General features: G+C 47.3%; 1 protein-coding gene across 8 annotated transcripts in view; it reads left to right on the top strand.

The window, feature by feature from the left end:
- Positions 1 to 19,006, top strand: part of CACNA2D4 (calcium voltage-gated channel auxiliary subunit alpha2delta 4) — a 140,181-nt gene that overhangs the window by 60,677 nt on the left and 60,498 nt on the right. For 7 of the 8 annotated variants that reach the window (XR_008512291.2, XR_008512290.2, XR_008512292.2 and 4 more), the window contains exons 22-28: positions 4,051 to 4,112; positions 5,605 to 5,672; positions 6,006 to 6,236; positions 8,952 to 8,997; positions 9,072 to 9,169; positions 11,135 to 11,228; positions 18,486 to 18,581. Coding sequence is in view for 5 of the 8 variants with exons in the window: in XM_054527858.2 (XP_054383833.1) it covers positions 4,051 to 4,112; positions 5,605 to 5,672; positions 6,006 to 6,236; positions 8,952 to 8,997; positions 9,072 to 9,169; positions 11,135 to 11,228; positions 18,486 to 18,581 (695 nt within the window). In the remaining 3 variants the exon portion in view is untranslated. The remainder of the gene's footprint in view (positions 1 to 4,050; positions 4,113 to 5,604; positions 5,673 to 6,005; positions 6,237 to 8,951; positions 8,998 to 9,071; positions 9,170 to 11,134; positions 11,229 to 18,485; positions 18,582 to 19,006) is intronic. The other variant, XM_054527860.2, reaches the window with a different exon arrangement.

Raw genomic sequence — 19,006 nt, 5'->3', positions numbered from 1 at the left:
TTAAGCCTTACAAAGGGAAAGTCTCCGGCCTTCACGCTTAGAAGCCTGAAGGTCGGCTCACCGTTAGGCTGACGTGCTCATGAAATTACAAACAGTAGAGAGGGAAAATCCTAAGACAGAAGAACTCCAAAGATAAACGGGCCTGGCCGCCTTTTAAAGATGAGCTGAAGCACTCCAGACATTTGTCTTTGGACGGGATGGGCCCGGCCACACACGGCTGGCAGCCACGTTCCAGCGAAGGCACCTGGTGGCATGTCCTCCGGCATTTCCGAAACTCTGCCGCTCAAGGGCTGGCACTTTTTAAAATATGAAAATGGGTGTTATTATTATTATTTTTTTTTGTAAAGTGATTTTCAGTCTTCTGTTGACATTCAGGGTGATCCTGTTTCTGCGCTGTGTACAATATTAGATAGATATTCTCTACTGATGTGTCTGCTGTGGCCTGGGAGTGTTGTACACAGGACCAGCTCACATAATGCATTGCCTGTAACAGTGCTAACGAAAAGTCTCTTTCTTCAAAAAAGAAAGAAAAAAAAAAAGAAAATGAAATATTTTAAAGTTCCAATGACAATAGCATCAAATAACATAAAATACTTAGGAATAAATTTAACAAACGTATATATGACCTCTACACTGAAAACTACAAAACATTGCTGAAAGAATATCAAAGAAAAAAGTAAATATAGAAAGATATAATTCTGTTTATGGGTTAAGATCAGTATTGTTAACACATTCATTCTCCCCAAATTGATCTATAGATTCAGTGCAATCCGATCAAAATTTGAACAGACTTCTAGAAACAGACAAGCTGGTTCTAAAATTTATATGAAAATGCAGAGGACCTAGAATAGGCAAAATTATCTTGAAATAGAAGAACAAATTTGGACAATTCACAGTATCTGATTTCAAAACTTACTATAAAGCTACAATAACCAAGCTGGGTGGTATTGACCAAAGAAAAATGGGTGAATGACCTGAATAGAGAACCTAGAAATAACCCACACATATATTATCAATTGATTTTTCAATCAAGACACCTTGGAGTGTCATTGGAGCAAGGCAATCTTTTCAACAGATGGTCCTAGAACAACTGAATAAATATGGGGGAGAAGAAACATTGAGCCATAGCTCACACCACATACAAAAACTAATTTGATGAATCATAACCCTCAATGTAAAAGCTAAAACTGTAAAGCTTTTACAAGAAAAAATAGGGGAAAATCTTCTCAACCTGAGGATATGCAAAGATTTCCTAGACAAAAACACAGAAAGCACTAAACATGAAATAAAATCTGGTAAACTAGACTTCATTGAAAGTAAAAGTTCTGCTCCTCAAAAGGCACCAGTAAGAAAATGAAAAAGCAGACAGACTTGTATCCAAAATACATAAAGAACTCCTACAAAGCAATAACAAAAAGACTAAAGCCCAATAAAAAATGCTCAGAGCACTGAGCAGACACTTCATAAAGGAAGTTGTGCAAAGATGCTCAACATTATTAGTCATCAGTGAAATGCAAATCAAAACTACAAGATTTAGCTGGGCACGGTGGTTCATGCCTCTAATCCCAACACTTTGGGAGGCCAAGGTGGGCAGATCACTTGAGGCCAGGAGTTCAAGACCAGCCTGGCCAACATAACGAAACTCCGTCTCTACTAAAAATACAAAAATTAGCTAGACATGGTGTTGTGTGCCTGTGTTGCCAGCTGCTCAGGGGCTAAGGCATAAGAATTGCTTGAACCCGGGAGGCCAAGGCTGCAGTGAGACAACCTGGCGACAGAGTGAGACTCTGTGAAAACAAACAAACAAACAAACAAACAAAAAAACCCTGCAAGATTCCAGTTCACCTTCTCTATAGTGGCTAAAATTTAAAAGACTAATAACACCAAATACTGGCAGCAATGTGGAGAAACTGGAACTCTCAAACATTGCTAATAGGCGTATAAAATGGCAAAACACCTTTGGGAAATTGGCAGTTTTCTTATAAAGGTAAACATACATTTACCATCGGTTCCAGATTCCATTCCTAGGTTTTTAGCAAGAGAAATGCAAACACATGTCCCAGGATATTTATGGTAGCTTTATTCGTTGTAGCCCCAAAGGAGGAACAACCAAAATATACCAAAATATCCATCAATCGGTGAGCGTAGAAGCATACTGGGCTGTGTCCACACGCTGGGATACTACTCAGCAGCAGAAAGGAACAAACTACTGGACACACAGCAATATAGACAGACACTGAAAACGTTATTTTGAACAAAAGAAGCCAGACACAATTTTTGTGTGTGTCATACTATAAGAACAGGCAAAACCAATCTATGGTGACAGAATCCAGAACAGAGTTTGCCTGTGAAGGATGGGACGGGATGGACCAGAAGGGGTAGGCAGAGAGACTGGAGAGGCTGTTCTGTATCTTGACGGGGTGGTAATCACAGGGCTGGATACATGTATCGAAGCTAATTAGGTAATACATGGAAGATCTGTGCATTCCACCCTTTTCTTCAATTAAAAAAAAAGATAGGCCAAGCATGGTGGCTCATGCCTATAATCCCAGCACTTTGGGAGGCCGAGGCAGGCGGATCACCTGAGGTCAGGAGTTTGAGACCAGCCTGACCAACATGGTGAAACCCTGTCTCTACTAATAATACAAAAATTAGCTGGGTGTGGTGGCGCGTGCCTGTAATCCCAGCTACTCTGGGGGCTGAGGTAGGAGAATTGCTTGAACCCAGGAGGCGGAGGTTGCAGTGAGTCAAGATCACGCCATTGCACTCTAGCCTGGGCAACAAGAGGGAGACTCCGTCTCAAAAAAAAAAAAAGTAAAAATAAAAAGATGATCTCCAGTTCTGACACTCAAGCCAGCTGCTCCTTGGAGCACAGGGCACCTGACTCCCCCAAGACATCTTCCAGGACATCCCATGGCCGCTGCAATAGAGAGAAGCTACAGAGGGGGTCTGACTGGGCAGAGGAGCCGGAGGGCATGACCAGGGGATGGGTCCAGTTTTGTGAACGGTGCATTCTGATTTGGCATAAAGCCAGTTCCCTAGAGAAAGCAAGGCTTTTGTTGCCGTCCTCTCTCTCTCTGTCCCTTCTGACACCTCACTCCAATTTCCAAAATCAAAGAAGGAAAGTCAGAAAGAAGTAAAGGGAATAAGAACAAGTCCTGGGCCAACTGCAAAATGTGGCTTTCCCAATGACATGAACTTGTGTGACGGACAGGACAATCCACAGAACCTCAGCACCCTGAATGCACCCTCACGGCAGCCTCGTGCAAGAGAGGCCATGGACAATCCTGATTTACAAATGAGAACAGGCAGTGAAGTAACTTGCTCAAGAGCACACAGGTTGAAAGTGGCTGAACTGGGCTTCAATCCTGGTTCATCTAAGCCCAGCCATGCCCTTAGCCACTTTTGTACTACATGATGCCCTAGTTTATACAAAGTAAACCAAGGCTAAAAGATGGCAGCTCTGAAAGGAAAAGGAAGTTGTGAAAAGGTCCTATGGCCTGGGCACGGATGACAGTGGAGGGAGAATGGTGCACCCCTTCTCCCTGGGCGTCTTTGAGGGCAAGGAGGTTTAAGTGGATTGTGTAGGTATACATGGGCTCCAGAAGTTCTTAGCACACACTGACAGCCCCAACCTCAACCCTCTAGGAACCAGAGTCACGGTCTACATTGGCACTGCCCAATATAGCCACTAGCCACATTTGCTAGCTAAGTTTAAAGTTATGTTAACTAAAATCTGAAAATTCAGTTCCTTGGCCACACATTTCAAGTGCTCAGTGCTGCTTAGGGACTATTGTTATGGGCAGTGCAGGTCCAGACCTTGATCCTGAAATCCAGGCCACGCCCCAAAGGGCTGCAGTTTGCTGCACCTTGAGAGGATCTGCCTATGGGTGTCACTAGCATGAGCTATGTAGGGGCTGGTCAGGGAGCAGACAAGAAGGCGGGGGGACTGTACAGTGATGATGAAGACCCCAAGAGCCCTGGGGGGGAGGTGGGGGCTGGGGGCCGCTCTTCTCTGCATGAGCACTCTTTCCTTGTCTACTCTTTCAGAAGCGAGTTCTTTTCCTGACCAATGACTACTTCTTCACTGACATCAGCGACACTCCTTTCAGGTGAGGGACACAGGCTTTATTTGCAGGGGGTGAGGGTTGAACATGAATACCAGCAACTCATATTTAGTGGGCAATTTTGTGGTAATAGCAAAAGACCCAGGTCAGCATTCAGGAAACTTGAGGTCTAGACCTTCTTTGCCAGTGTAGCCTAGAATGCAGGTTCCAGAGCCAAAATGCCTGGACGTGAACCCCAGCTCTACCATTTACAGGCTGTGTAAACTTGGTCAAGTGTATGGTCTGTGCTATGCTCCTGTGGGCCCCAGGCAAGCCCTTTCAGATGCCATTGTTATTTCACTGTTCATCAGCGTCCATCAGCCAAGCTGCCTTAACAGGCCATTTCCCCGAGGGCAGTTAGCCCTGTCTTTGAGAAGAGGCTCTGAGGTCCAGCACTCCCTGCTTTACTGATGTGTCACCTCTGCCTCCTACAACTCTGTTAACAGTCTTTGAGTTTCACTTAACTTCTCTGTGCCTTAGATTTCAATTGTAAAATGGGGGTAACAATAACAGCTGCTTCTTAGTGATGTTGTGAAGATTAAGTGATATCATCCAGTTAAGATCCTAAAGCAGTGAGAGGATCAAATTGGAAGATCTCAGGTTCCATGCAACTGTAGAAATATTTGGCTCTAGGTATTAGGCAGAATAGGAAACAAGTGGCCATTACCTCTGAATTATCTGATTTCTCCACAAAGCCCTGGTTCCCAGCCCTGACTGCTCACTGGAATACCTGAGGAATTATGTGAAGTTGCCACTGCCCAGGCTTCATCCAAAACCAATTTTTTTTGAGACAGGATCTCACTCTGTCTCCCAGGCTGAAGTGCCGTGGCACAAACCGCTTACTACAGCCTCCACCTCCCAGGCTCAAGCGATCCTCCCACCTCAGCCTCCCGAGTACCTGGGACAGTACAGGAGCGTGCCACCACACCCCACTAATTTTTTGATTAAAAAAAAATTTTAGAGTTGGGGTCTCGCTGTGTTGCCCAGGCTGGCCAGACCAATTTAATCAGAATTTCTGGGGGTAGAGCGCATGCACTTGCATCTTTTAAAGTTCCCCAAGAAAGTCAGATATTCAGCCAAGGCTCAAAACCGATGTTCAGCCAAGGAGAGGAAGGCACAGCAGGACTCACCAGGTAGGAAAAGGAGCTCCTATTTGTGGGACCCCCTGTGAAACAGAGAGACTGTTCTACATTTCAGGGGATGCCTGTGAGGTTCAGGATGTCCCTTGATGAAAATGGAAGCTGAGAGGGCTCTTGGTCTACAGAATGGCCAGGGTCCTGCTTAGGAAGGAAGGCTGCTGGGAAACTGGAAGCACCGCCTCCATTCTGGAGGGGATGGCTGTGAGGCCAGAGGCAAAGAAGGGGGCGTGAGGAGCACACCACTCGTCGTGGGTACAAAAAGCCCATACACCTAGTGTTGGTAAGGGCAAGGACAAGGCCCGGGAGACAGGCCGGCATCTGCTGCTGCTAAATGAGTGCCTTCTCTTCTCTCCCCACAGTTTGGGGGTGGTGCTGTCCCGGGGCCACGGAGAATACATCCTTCTGGGGAACACGTCTGTGGAAGAAGGTGGGTCGGTACCAGGGACTGAGGGACAGTTAAGCAGAAAATAATGGGCTCTCATGGGACACTGGGCAGGGCCAACCCCAACCAGAGCCAGTGTGACAGCCTCCCTGCTCCCAGGCTCCAGAGCAGCCTCTCAGAACAATGCTGCCAGGTGGAGAGGGGCATGTGTGTCCCTGGCTCCCGGGGCATGCAGAATCTGTGGGTCAGTCGTCAAACCAGCAGAGCCTGAGGCCTGCCAACCGCACTGCTAGGTTCCGGGAGGCCTTGCTGGACTGGGAGGGCCGTCAAGGCAGTGTGTTTTTTAAACAAAGCTCAAAGCTGAAATTTCCCTGCCAGGTGACTGCAAAGGTGATGAGAAAGGAGGCCGGAAAGAGGAGGGAAGCCTGTATTCATTTGCTAAGGCTCTCAGCACAAAGTACCACGAACATGGCATCCTAAGACAGCAGACATGTATTCTCTCACAGTTCTGGAGGCGGGAAGTCCCAAGTCAGGTGTTGGAAAGGCCGTGCTCCCCACAAAGCCTCCAGGGGAGTCCTCACTCACCTCTTCCAGATCTAGGAGCCTCAGGTGCTCCTCGTCTTGCAGCTGCAACACTTCAGTCTCTGCTCCCTGATCCCGTGGCCCTCTCCCCTCAGCTGCCTCTCACTGTCTTCATTACCTCTTCTTATAAGGACACCACTCATATGGGATCAGGGCCTATCCTAATGATCGCATCTTAATTTGATTACTTCTGCCAAGACCCTATTTCCAAAGAAGGTCACATTCACAGGTCAGGACTTCAACATATCTTCTGGGGGACACAATTCAGCCCATACCTGGAGCTTATGGGATGCGAACCAAAGTGAGATGGCAGAGAACAGTGGTGGAGGCGGGGAGAGGAGCCCCACCCAACCCCATCCCTCCTGCCCGTGACTTACTGTGGCCCAATCACCTTAGGAGACCAAAACCTATCTCAGGGGTCACAGATGTCCCAGGAACCCCTGGAAGAGGTGGCCACTTTCTGTTTAACACCCACATACTACCCTCTGCTATCTGCTGAGTACATCTCATTACCCCGCCTTCCTACAACCATCCTGGTCATTGTCACCTCTCTCGTGGACAACCACAATAGCTTCCACCTGGTCTCCCTGACTCGTTTCCTCTCTGAGCTTCAGCCAGAAGGATCTTCCTAGAAATGCCAAGTCTGCCCACATCACTGCTGATGGGCCTGCTCCTCCTGGCTGCTTTGCTCTGCCCTGGAGTGCCCTCCTCTCCCAGCACACTTTGACCCACTCTCAGGCCCCAGCTTAGCTGTCATCTGTCTGGGAGCTGCCCCTGGTAGATCCCCTCTCCCGCACCTGGACTGAGTCAGGCACTAGCTGTGTGCTCACCTGGAAGCTGTGTCTGCCCTTCCACAGCACAGATCCTAGCACTGGGGCACTCTCCTCTGTTCCCCATCATCCCTAGGCCTCCTTCTTCTTCCTACACATTTCTTCCTCGGCCCAGATATTCCCAGGGCGCACTCCTCCAGGAGACAGAGGGTGCTGTCTTATACCCACTCCTAGGAGTGAGACATTCCAGTGGTCAGGGGCTTGGAATCCCGGAGTCTCCTGGGCTTCTGTGGGCAAGGAACTCCCCTTCCAGCTGCTTGCCCTGTGTCTACATCAGAGCAGCAGCCCTTGTGAGGCTCCACAGATGCCCCACTGGCCTTTCTGTCATCCCCTCCTTGGACTTACCCTCAGTGGAGCACCTGTTCATTTCTTAGCTCTGAGTGGGTGCCATGGAGCATCAGCTCATCATTCTTTCAGTCAACAGCACATACTCAGCATGAGGTCAGGCTGGCTCTGTGTTAGGTGAGAGGCCGCAAAACACACAGGGCCCACCCTGGGGATGAAGCCAATGAAACCAAAATCACTGGTTTCAAAGTATCACCTCCCTTTGAGGGAGTTGCTAGGAGGAACAAGATGCAGCTTCCTCAGGAAGCTGCTGTCTGGCAGAAGCACAAGGTTATTACATGCCCATAATAACCCAAATCCACCCTGGATGGGGAGGAGGAGCGTGAGGGCTGCAGGAGGAGATGCTCCCACTGGCTGGGCGAGCGTGAGGGCTGCAGGAGGAGAAGATGCTCCCACTGGCTGGGCGAGCGTGAGGGCTGCAGGAGGAGGAGGTGCTCCCACTGGCTAGGCGAGCGTGAGGGCTGCAGGAGGAGAAGATGCTCCCACTGGCTGTGCAAGCGTGAGGGCTGCAGGAGGAGGAGGTGCTCCCACTGGCTGGGCGAGCGTGAGGGCTGCAGGAGGAGGAGGTGCTCCCACTGGCTAGGCGAGCGTGAGGGCTGCAGGAGGAGGAGGTGCTCCCACTGGCTGGGCGAGCGTGAGGGCTGCAGGAGGAGGAGGTGCTCCCACTGGCTGGGCGAGCGTGAGGGCTGCAGGAGGAGGAGGTGCTCCCACTGGCTGGGCGAGCGTGAGGGCTGCAGGAGGAGGAGGTGCTCCCACTGGCTGGGCGAGCGTGAGGGCTGCAGGAGGAGGAGGTGCTCCCACTGGCTGGGCGAGCGTGAGGGCTGCAGGAGAAGATGCTCCCACTGGCTGGGCGAGCGTGAGGGCTGCAGGAGGAGGAGGTGCTCCCACTGGCTGGGCGAGCGTGAGGGCTGCAGGAGGAGATGCTCCCACTGGCTGGGCGAGCGTGAGGGCTGCAGGAGGAGGAGGTGCTCCCACTGGCTGGGCGAGCGTGAGGGCTGCAGGAGGAGGAGGTGCTCCCACTGGCTGGGCGAGCGTGAGGGCTGCAGGAGGAGGAGGTGCTCCCACTGGCTGGGCGAGCGTGAGGGCTGCAGGAGGAGGACGTGCTCCCACTGGCTGCGCGAGCGTGAGGGCTGCAGGAGGAGGAGGTGCTCCCACTGGCTGGGCGAGCGTGAGGGCTGCAGGAGGAGGAGGTGCTCCCACTGGCTGGGCGAGCGTGAGGGCTGCAGGAGGAGGAGGTGCTCCCACTGGCTGGGCGAGCGTGAGGGCTGCAGGAGGAGGAGGTGCTCCCACTGGCTGGGCGAGCGTGAGGGCTGCAGGAGGAGATGCTCCCACTGGCTGGGCAGCTCATTGACGGCATTTGCCCTTAACGTTGAAGAAGGGGTTGGATTTGGACATGAAACAATGAGAAGAACGCATTTCAGGAGGTGGGACCTGTGCAGACTTAGCCACGTTCTCCTACTCTGAGTCCCTTTCTTTAGAAACTCACTGGGTGGCTGTTTCTACAATTGAGACACACACCCTCAAGGCAGTGAGGGAGCATCACCCTGAATGTGGACTCTGGTTTCAGGCCTGCACGACTTGCTTCACCCAGACCTGGCCCTGGCCAGTGACTGGTAAGTGAGGAGTAAAAAATGGGAGGGAGACAGGTGGAATTTTTTGAGATAACACTGACTTTCCTGGGTTTCAGGATCTACTGCATCACAGATATTGACCCAGACCACCGGAAGCTCAGCCAGCTAGAGGCCATGATCCGCTTCCTCACCAGGAAGGACCCAGACCTGGAGTGTGAGTGCTGGCCACCCACTGAGGCGAGCTTTTCCTCTGGGGCCCTGAAGCTCAGGACTTTGCCAGGAGAGGTGGGAAGGCAGGGGAAGGCTGCTGCACAGCCCTATCCCAGTAGCACATGGATGGCTTAGATCAAACGGGGAGATTCCCAAAGAAAAAGGCATAGCCAGCCTTACCACAGGGCTGAGCTGGTATTTAAGCACCCTGGAACTGTGGTAACATGTATGGATCCCCAGGTCAGGGACTGGGATCTTTTTCAGCCTCTATCCACCAAGCTCTGTTAAGGGTCAGAGGAAAGCACCATTCAGAGTCTGTCAGCTTTTTCCCTACCACTATCTAGAAGTGGACCTCTGGGCAAATGGCTGCCACTCTTCACCGGAAGTCCTCATCTCCACAAGGGGAGCATTTGGCAAGATGACTCGAAGCCTGTGGGCTGTGTTTTCTAAACCAGTTCCTCAGGCTAACCTAGCTCACCTCTTCCAGGTCTAGGAGCCCCAGGTGCTCCTTGTCTTGCAGCTGTGACACTTCAGTCTCTGCTCCATAGTCACATGGCCTTCTCACCTGCACTAATGCGAGTGGTGAGCTCATTAGGCCACATCCTTAGCTTGCGCCTCCTTCTTCCTCTTTGGAAGAAAGAGCAGGTCATCCTGTCACATAATTGTCACCCCCATAAGAAGACTGCCTCCCATGCCAATCCAACAGGGCACTTACTTACTTATTTATTCATTTCATCAACAAATCTGTACTGAGCTTGCACCCTGTGTCAGGCCCTGGGGTAGGTATTGGAGCTACAGAGATAACACAGACAAGGCCCTTGCTCTCATGGAGCTTACATTCTAGTGGAGAAGCCAGGTGATAAGCAAATAAGCCTACATATATAGATATAGGTTGTTATAAGTTGTGATAAGTGCCATGAACAGGATGCTGTGTGGGAGAGAAATAGGCCTGCTTTAAAGGAGATCCTGTTAAGCCACTTGGGTGGCTCTTTTGTGACACCTCCTCACCAAGGTGAGGAGGATCTCCTTTGGGGATGACAAAAATATTTTGGAACTAAATAGAGGTGGTGGTTGTACAACATTGTGAATGTACTAAATGCCACTGACTGAATTGCATACTTTAAATTGGTCAGTTTCATTTTATGTGAATTTTACCTCAGTAAAGATAAATAAATTTTTTAAATGAGAGAGGAAAAAGAAAGAGCCTCCATGCAAAGACTGGGAAAAAGAACATCCAGATCAAGGGAAACAGCATGTATAGGGGCTCTGAGGCAAGGAGGAGCTTGGCAAGGTCAAATTCACAGAACTGGCCAGGGGCAGTGGCTCATGCCTATAATGCCAGCACTTTGGGAGGCCAAGGTGGGCAGATCACTTGAGGTCAGGAGTTCTAGATCAGCCTGGCCAACATAGTGAAACCTTGTCTCTACAAAAAATACAAAAATTAGCCAGGTGTGGTGGTGTGCACCTGTGGTCCCAGCTACTTGGGAGGCTGAGGCAGGAGAATTGCTTAAACCTGGGAGGCAGAGGTTGAAGTGAGCCAAGATCATGCCACTGTACTCCAGCCTGGGCAACAGAATGAGACTCCATCTCAACAACAACAACAACAAAAAATTCACAGAACTGACCAAAGGCCAAGGTGTCTGGATGGTTAAGAAGCAGGTGAGGAAGAGTTGAGATGGGGGAGACTGGGAAGATCCAACCTGAGGTCACTGAGGGTCTCCTAAGTTCATCAGATGTTACAATTGGAAAGAGCCTCAGATATCAAGCTGTTGTACTGACATATTTTTTGGAGTTGAGAAAGTGAAGACAGACAGAGGTGAGGCGGCTCCCTCAAGCTCACAGAGATAGTTTTACATGTCCCATAGACACGTTCAGGAAGCACATCTTCTCCCTGAACTTAGGGTGGGAGAGTTGTGTTCATGAGCGTGGAGGAAGCATGTGGCCTGGTCCCCTGATGTTTTGCACCCAGGTGACGAGGAGCTGGTCCGGGAGGTGCTGTTTGACGCGGTGGTGACAGCCCCCATGGAAGCCTACTGGACAGCGCTGGCCCTCAACATCTCCAAGTAGGTCCAGGTTCCCAGGTTCCCAGGCCCCAACCAGCCCCCAGAATTCCCTTGGCTAAGTTGGGACCCCTCACCATCTGGCTGGTGGCTCAGGAGAGAACCCACGTCCTGTGGCCTAAGATCAAGTGGAGGTCCCCCTGAGCACTGGACTAAATCCCCACCCCAGGATAGTCCCATTCCGACAGCTCCTTTCTCTGGGTTGGACTCCAGCCATGAGACTTCAATGGCCAAAATGCCCCTGGCCAAAGAGCAGTTCAAATAGGTTTCCAGCAGGTAAGGTCATGGTGCCAATGAACTTGCCTCGGTTTTCCCAGCCCCTTAGAAATCCTCGCTCCCTTTGCTGGTCTTCTCCTGGTACTCTTGTGTTTAGTGGCCTGGTAGAAAGAATATGAGTGGCATGTGAGTGTGAGTGTAGGGCATGTGTGTGCCCATGAGTGTTGGGGGGCTGAGTAAGGTATTAATGAGGTTAAGGTCGCAGTGGGTCATACCTTGCTCCTGAATAGGAAGATTCAACATTGTGAAGATGTCAAACCTCCCCTAGACAGTCAATAAATTTAAGCACATAATTAGATACTAGAAAATTAAAAATTAGTTTTTTAGTGCTACCCTATAAAAAACACCTACAGAATTTTATAGGGACAGTCTCCTATTGAAAAAAAGCAAGATGTGGAATGCTACCATTCTACATAGTATAGTACGCTACCTTTTCTGTAAAAAGCAGGTGCCATAGTATTTGTGTGGATTATATAGATAACATCTATGATCTATATACTTTCTACACAAGGCTACTCAGGAAACATTCCTCATTAGCTATTTCTGGTTGGAAAATGGGTAACTGAAACAGGGATGGAAGGGACACTTTTCACCCTGTCTAACATGTTGGTGTAATTTTGAACTGTATGAATATATGACCTATACAAAATTAGAATAAAGAAAGAAAAAGAATATAGTGGGCCAGGCACTGTTCGGAGTGCTTAGTGTATATAACCCATTTGATCCTCACCACAGTCCTCATCCACACAGGAGCTCTCATTATTACTGCCATTTGATGGATGAGGAAACCAAAGCATGGTGAGATCAAGCAACTCGCCTGAGGTCATATGCCTCAAAAGTGGCAGAGCTGGAATCAACAGCAGGCAGCCTCACTCCTGCGCCCAGACTCTTAAACCCTGCACTGTTGTGCCTTCTACAGAGGGCTGGAGCAAATAGGTTTGGAGAGGGGCAGCATCTTCATCTTTCCAACCTCAGAGATTAGTTAGAGATGATTTTCAATGTGGAGAAATATTGAGAAGGAAATATTCTTAACCAGAGCATGCTTCAGAAAAGACTTCCTAGGAAGTTAATATAAAATAGCATACAGTTAAGGAGAAAAAAATACATAACCATCTTCAAAGATATAGAAAAGGCATTAAATAAATATTAATATTCATTCATTTAAAAAAATTTTGTAGAGATGGAGTCTCTCTATGTTGCTCAGGCTGGTCTTGAACTCCTGGCCTCAAACAACCCTCCCACCTCAGCCTCCCAAAGTGTTGGGATTACAGGCATGAGCTGCCATGCCCAGCCATACCATTCTTGTTCGTTAAAGGCACTCAGTAAAATTAAAATTGACCTAAGCATGAAAGTAACATCTTAATGGGGCTAGAGGCTCTCTCACTAAAGACAGGACCAAGACAAGCATGCCTACTTCCCCATTGCTATTTAACAAGGCTAGAAGGAATTAGACAAGAGAAAGCAAGCAGAGGCAATTAGAATTGGAAAGAAAGAAGTAAAATTGTCTCTGTTTAAAGACGACATAATTATATATCTGGAAACCCCAGAAGAATTAGTAAGAAAATTGCTATACCCAATGAGAGAATTTAGTAAAGTAGCAGGTTATAATATCAACATTAAAAAATTAATAGCCTTTATCTACACACAAAAAAAGATAGAAGATATGAGAAGGCTTATTTTAAAAGGCAAGAAATAATACATGATAAAGTTATAAGACTACAAGAACATATGACATAAACTATAGGAACTGTTCAAAAACTTATATAAGGAAAATTATGAAACACTCCTGAAAACACAAAAGTAGAGGCTGGAACACATGGAAAGACAGTGTTTTTGGATAGGAGACTTCAACATCATAAAGATATTAATCCTCCCTAAGTTAATGTTAACCCCAATGAAAACACCATCAGTCTTTTTCTGCATCTAGATAAACTGATTATCAAGTTCATTTGGAAGAACAAGCAAGAATAACCAGGAAAACTCTAAAACACACACACACACACACACACACAAAAACACGCACCAAAAAAAAGCAAAGAAGGGAGGTTGGGCCTACCAAGATATTAAAACACATGACAAAGCCTCTGAGATTTATAAAGTATGGTATTGGCACAAGAAAAGGCAGGCAGACCACAGGAACAGAAAAGGAAATCCGGAAACTCATCTAAATACATGTGAAAATTTAGTCTATGACAGAGGCATCCTGTCAAATCAATGAAGGAAAGATGGATTTTTAAATCACCGGTTTGAGAGCCATATGGAGAATGATAAAATTGTGTTCTTTTCTCACACCATACACCTGGATGAAGTCCAAATGACTCAGAGATTCAAATGTAAAAAATGAAACCATATAAATACTAAAGGAAAACATGAGCCAATTGCTCTAAAATCTAGGAGTGGGGAAACCTTTCCCAACAATGACTCAAAATTCAGAAGCAATAAAGGAATGACGGATAAATTTAACAACATTAAAAATGTTTCTGTGGTCGGGTGTAGTGGCTCGTGCCTGTAGTCCCAGCCACTTAGGAGGCTCAGGTAGGAGGATCACTTTAGCCTGAAAGTTCAAGACCAGCCTGGGAAAAATGACAAGACCCCATCTCTAAAATAAAAATAATAACTTAGTCAGGTGTGGTAGTGCACACCTGTAGTCCCACCTACTCAGGAGGCTGAGGTGGGAGGATCACTTGAGCCCAGGAGGTGGAGGCTGCAATGAGGCATGGTCATGTCACCACACTCTTGCCTGGGCAACAGAGCAAGACCTCATCTATTTTTTTTTTTTTTTTTTGAGACGGAGTCTTGCTCTGTTGCCCAGGCTGGAGTGCAGTGGCACAATGTCGCCATTCTCCTGCCTCAGCCTCCCGAGTAGCTGGGACTACAGGCGCCTGCCACCACGCCCGGTGAATTTTTTATATTTTTTTGTATTTTTAGTAGAGACGGGGTTTCACCGTGTTAGCCAGGATGGTCTCGATCTCCTGACCTCGTGATCCCCCCGCCTCGGCCTCCCAAAGTGCTGGGATTACAGGCGTGAGCCACCGCACCTGGCCAACCTCATCTTTTTTTAAAAAAAAGAAAAAAATATGTTTCTATGGCAGAAATAAAAACACGAGCAAGGTAAAAAGAGAAATTACAAACTGGAAAGGTGTTTGCAACTTATAAAACAGATAAAGAGTTACTCTATATATTATGTATTCACGATAAAGGACTTCAAAAATTGAGACTTAAGAGGCCAATTATCTTAGAGGGAAAGTAGTCAAGAAATACGAACAGTTCAGAGGAAAAATGCAAATGGTCCTTAGAAGAACAATTCAAATAGTCTTAAAATATGAAGAAAAACAATGCTCAACCTAACATGTAATCTGAAATGCAAATGACAACTATGCCCAGATTGGACTTCTCGCCTCTCAGACTGAAAGCCACCTGAGCTTGTCAGCGCGCACTGTTGGCAGAACTGTGGGGAGTCAGGCACTCGTAGATTGTGGGTGGGATATGAAATGTTTCAAACCCCGTCGAGGGGAATTTGATGACATCTAGCACAATTTCATGTACATTTACACTTTGACCCAGCAACCTCACTTCTAGGAACCTTATCCCAAAGATACACTGGCAAAAATATGAAAAAAACGTACCTATGAGCTGCTCATTATAGCACCTTTAGTAACAGTAGAAGATTGGAAACAACCCAAACGTTCATCAGTGGGAGCCTAGTTACGTAAATCATGGTGGATCCACATAATGGAATTCTATGCAGCTGTGAAAAATTAGAATATCTCTATATACTGCCACTATGAAATAAGCTTCAGTAATGAAAAAAGTATGAATAATATTTCCACTGCTTATATAGAAAGAGAAAATACAAATATATTTTCATAATTACTTTCACAAATGTACATATAGATGTACATGCATATATGTATGTACACATACAGCCACATACTTTTTAGTGGAACAAGGAACCAAAAGTCAGGTTACCTACAGGAAGAGTGAAGGAACAAGGAGATGGATACAGAGACAGACTCCCCTGAATAGGCCTTATTCTCCATATTGACTTTGGAACCATGTAAATGCTTTATCTAATCATAAAACAAAATAAAATTTTAAAAAGTAAAAAGTAACCTGTAGTAATTGAAAGCAAATGAAACGGCTAAACCTAGCCATATATCAAGTTCATTAAATAATCGAACATATGGGAATTTTTTCAAGGGGCTTTAGAATTGTAAACACTAAATAAATAAAATGTTAAGCAGTCCTCAGTAATCACATTACTAGAAATGGTATTGGCATTGTTATTCTGAATAGACAGAGCAAATCGTATTATATTAATGTCATTAAGAACCAAGATCTTCAGCAAAAGAGAAAAGAGATATGCAAATTTCGAAAATCAAAGAAGTTAAGATTAGATGGAATGCTAAATTTGAATCAGAAATATCAATTTGAACTCATGATGTATTTCTCTTAAAGAAATTAAAAGGATATCCTAGCTCTCTCCCCTGAAAGGGCCCACCGCAGTGAGTGCTCCAGCCCCAGACTTTGGACTTTCAATGTTAGTCCTCATTAAAATGAGCCCATGCTCCTAGAAGAAATGTCTGATTCCAGGACAGGGGCAGGAAATATGCACAGTGAACCTGGAACATCTTGTCATACGAGGAAGCAAGAAGTTACCAAAGACAAATGATATTGTGCCCAAGGGACCCCAGAGCCAGCTGGAGGAGGCCCTCACTGGCCAAAGGTGGATGATCAGAGCAGCAAAAGTAATTATAATCACAGCAGGAGCTGGCTGTGGAGGCACCGCTGTAATCCCAGCCTCATGGGAGGCTCAGGCGAGAGGATCGTTTGAGCCCAGGAGTTCAAGGCCAGCCTGGGCAACATAGTGAGAACCTGTCTTTAAATAAAAATAATAATAATAATAACTGCAATGGGTTAAAACATATGAAATATGTTAAAATATTTGAGTTCATAATGATACTGGAAAAAACCTCATTGGCCATCTTTGGAAGATTGTTAGGAAAACAACTCATTATCCTAAAACCTAACAAAGAAACAAAAAGAATAAATCATTTATCCTGCCTCTTCTATAAAAGTTGTACTTCAGGATAACTAAATATTGATGAGGAGAAGTTTTTCCTTTGACAGATATTTCAGGTAAAAATAAAATAAGAAACAAAAGAATGCATGTATTTTTCATGCCCTAATCAATCAGAGTGTGTGCCTTTTGTGAAGAACAGCCTTGTAAAAACACAAACTGGAACCCTGTCAGGCCCTGAGGTCTCACGGCCAGTTGACAGGCAATGTAGGGGACACAAGGGGACACAGAGCAGGCTGAAGAGCACCCCAGGGTGGCAATCCGCCAAGGCCAGAACCAGAGAATCCTCACAGGCAAGCACCCTTTGTCACTCTGTTTGTTCCACACATCAATTGCAAGGAAAAGAGAAGGGGAGAGGGAGAGTGGAGAGAGAAAGGGAATCAGGTTAAAAGAGGCCAAAGATGACTGCTAATGGTTATGGGGTTTCTTTCTGGGGTGATGAAAATGTTCTAAAATTCACAGTGCTGATGGTTGCACAACTCTGTGAATACATTAAAAACTATAGAATCACACACTTTTAGGTGGTTGAATGGATGGTATTTGAATGATATCTCAATAAAGACAGACAGAGACAGACAGACAAATAAGAGATACCAGTTGCCATGCGTGAGCCTTAGGCAGATTCTGATTCAGCCAAACTTAAAAAAATTCATGAGGTGACTGGATTATCTGATCATATTAATGAATCGTCAGGTTTTTTTAAGGTGTAATAATGGCATCGAAGTTTTTTTAAAAAATTATTTTTATTTTGATTGTATAAATTAAAATATTTACCCATGAAATATCTGGGATTTGCTTCAAAATAATCTAGTTGAGGGGTTGGAGGAGGCAGTGGCTGAATTGAGACCAGCCCCAGGTTGGTGATTGTTGAAGCCAAATTATGGGTAGTGAGACCCATTGGCCCATTCTCTCTGCTTTTGAACAGAGAATTGAATCAGGAAGCTTTAGGGATAACCAGGAGCTTAGGCCCTGTCCCCAGAGAGTCTGACTCAGAGGTCTGCAGCAGGGCTCTGTGCGGCTCGAGTCCTATGACCCCCGAACCCACCCTGTGCAAGCCCCCTGGCTACAGGACTGGAGTAGGTGGGGGAGACCCTTTCCCTCAGTGATTTTTCAGACCTTACTCCAGTCCCAGGTACCACCCATAGACACTGCAGGGTCTATCCATGAGGAAGACCCCCGCAGTCCAGCCTCTGAGCCTGGCAGTGCTTCGGGATTGCCTACTTTGTATGCTCTCTATAGCACACACCCTTGGGCATGGAGAGGAACTAGGTAATAGCCTCCTATCCACTGTGCCAAAGACAAGAATATCATCTGGGTTAAAAGAGATGACTTCCCACCCCAGTCGAAGTATTGTGGCTTTGAGACTGGGAGGGAGATATGTGATGCCAACTAGCTCATGGATCTGTCTTCTTTCAAGTCTCGACGGCAAGGTTATGAGGTCCGTCGGGACTTCTCCTGGGTGGGTGTAGGCAGTGCCTGTTCCCCCTCCCTTCACATTTCAGTAATAAGGGAAGTATGTGGAGGTGCCAGGTATGTGCTGGACATGAGAAGTTCCTGTTCCTTAGGTCCCAGGACAGAATCTTCCTTCCAAGTTCCATCTTCTAGATCGAACTCCCCAAAAGCCAGAACAAATTAAGAGCTAGATCTGCCGGGGCAGAGAGGCAGAGGCCCAGGGCTCCACTTCACAGGGGTGCTGCCCGGAAGCCAGGCCTGAAACCTGATGTGCACCATGGATGCCACCAGGGTGCGTGTCCCAGCCCCTTCCCAGGAACGCAGCCTTCCTGGAAAGTCTCCCCTGAGCCAGGCCAGGCAGGAGCAAGGAGAGGCCCCCACACCCCTGCAGGTCTCTCCCAAGCTCTTGCCACAGCCACGTGGTGACCAGTCCCGCTCTGTCTGCCACACAGAGAGTCTGAGCAGGTGGTGGACATGGCCTTCCTGGGCACCCGGGCTGGCCTCCTGAGAAGCAGCTTGTTCGTGGGCTCCGAGAAGGTCTCCGACAGGTGGGTTGGGCCGGCCACCCCGGGAGGACAATCCCTGCAGGGCGGAAAGGGCCAGAGTCCCACGGTGTGTTCCTGGGCCGTGGGTGGACTGGCACAGGGTCTCCAGCATGCTGGACCCCTGGGAGCCCAGCAGGGCAGAAGGATGGGGATTGACAGATTGGGACAGTGGGAAAAGCAGCCCTTCCCCAAAGCCTCACACATCCTGGTGGTGGGTCCCTAGGACAGGATGGAGGCTGGACCAGTCAGGGAGAGACTTTGAAGTTGAGGGTTGGTCGGAGAATCCACCTAGAGGAATCTGTAAGGGAGAAAGCCGAAATTGCTTTCCTCTCTGGGCTGGTCTCTGTGTGACAGGCTGAATCTTCTGGCTGTGTCTCTTTTCCCCACTCCTAAGGGGAGAGGAGGTGCTGCTGGGGCCCTGTGGTAGG

Source organism: Pongo abelii, chromosome 10 (assembly GCF_028885655.2).
Source record: "Pongo abelii isolate AG06213 chromosome 10, NHGRI_mPonAbe1-v2.0_pri, whole genome shotgun sequence".
In the NCBI taxonomy this organism is placed as follows: Eukaryota; Metazoa; Chordata; class Mammalia; order Primates; family Hominidae; genus Pongo; species Pongo abelii.
The sequence above is the reverse complement of the archived record's forward strand: the minus strand, read 5'-3'. Positions and strand labels throughout refer to the sequence as shown.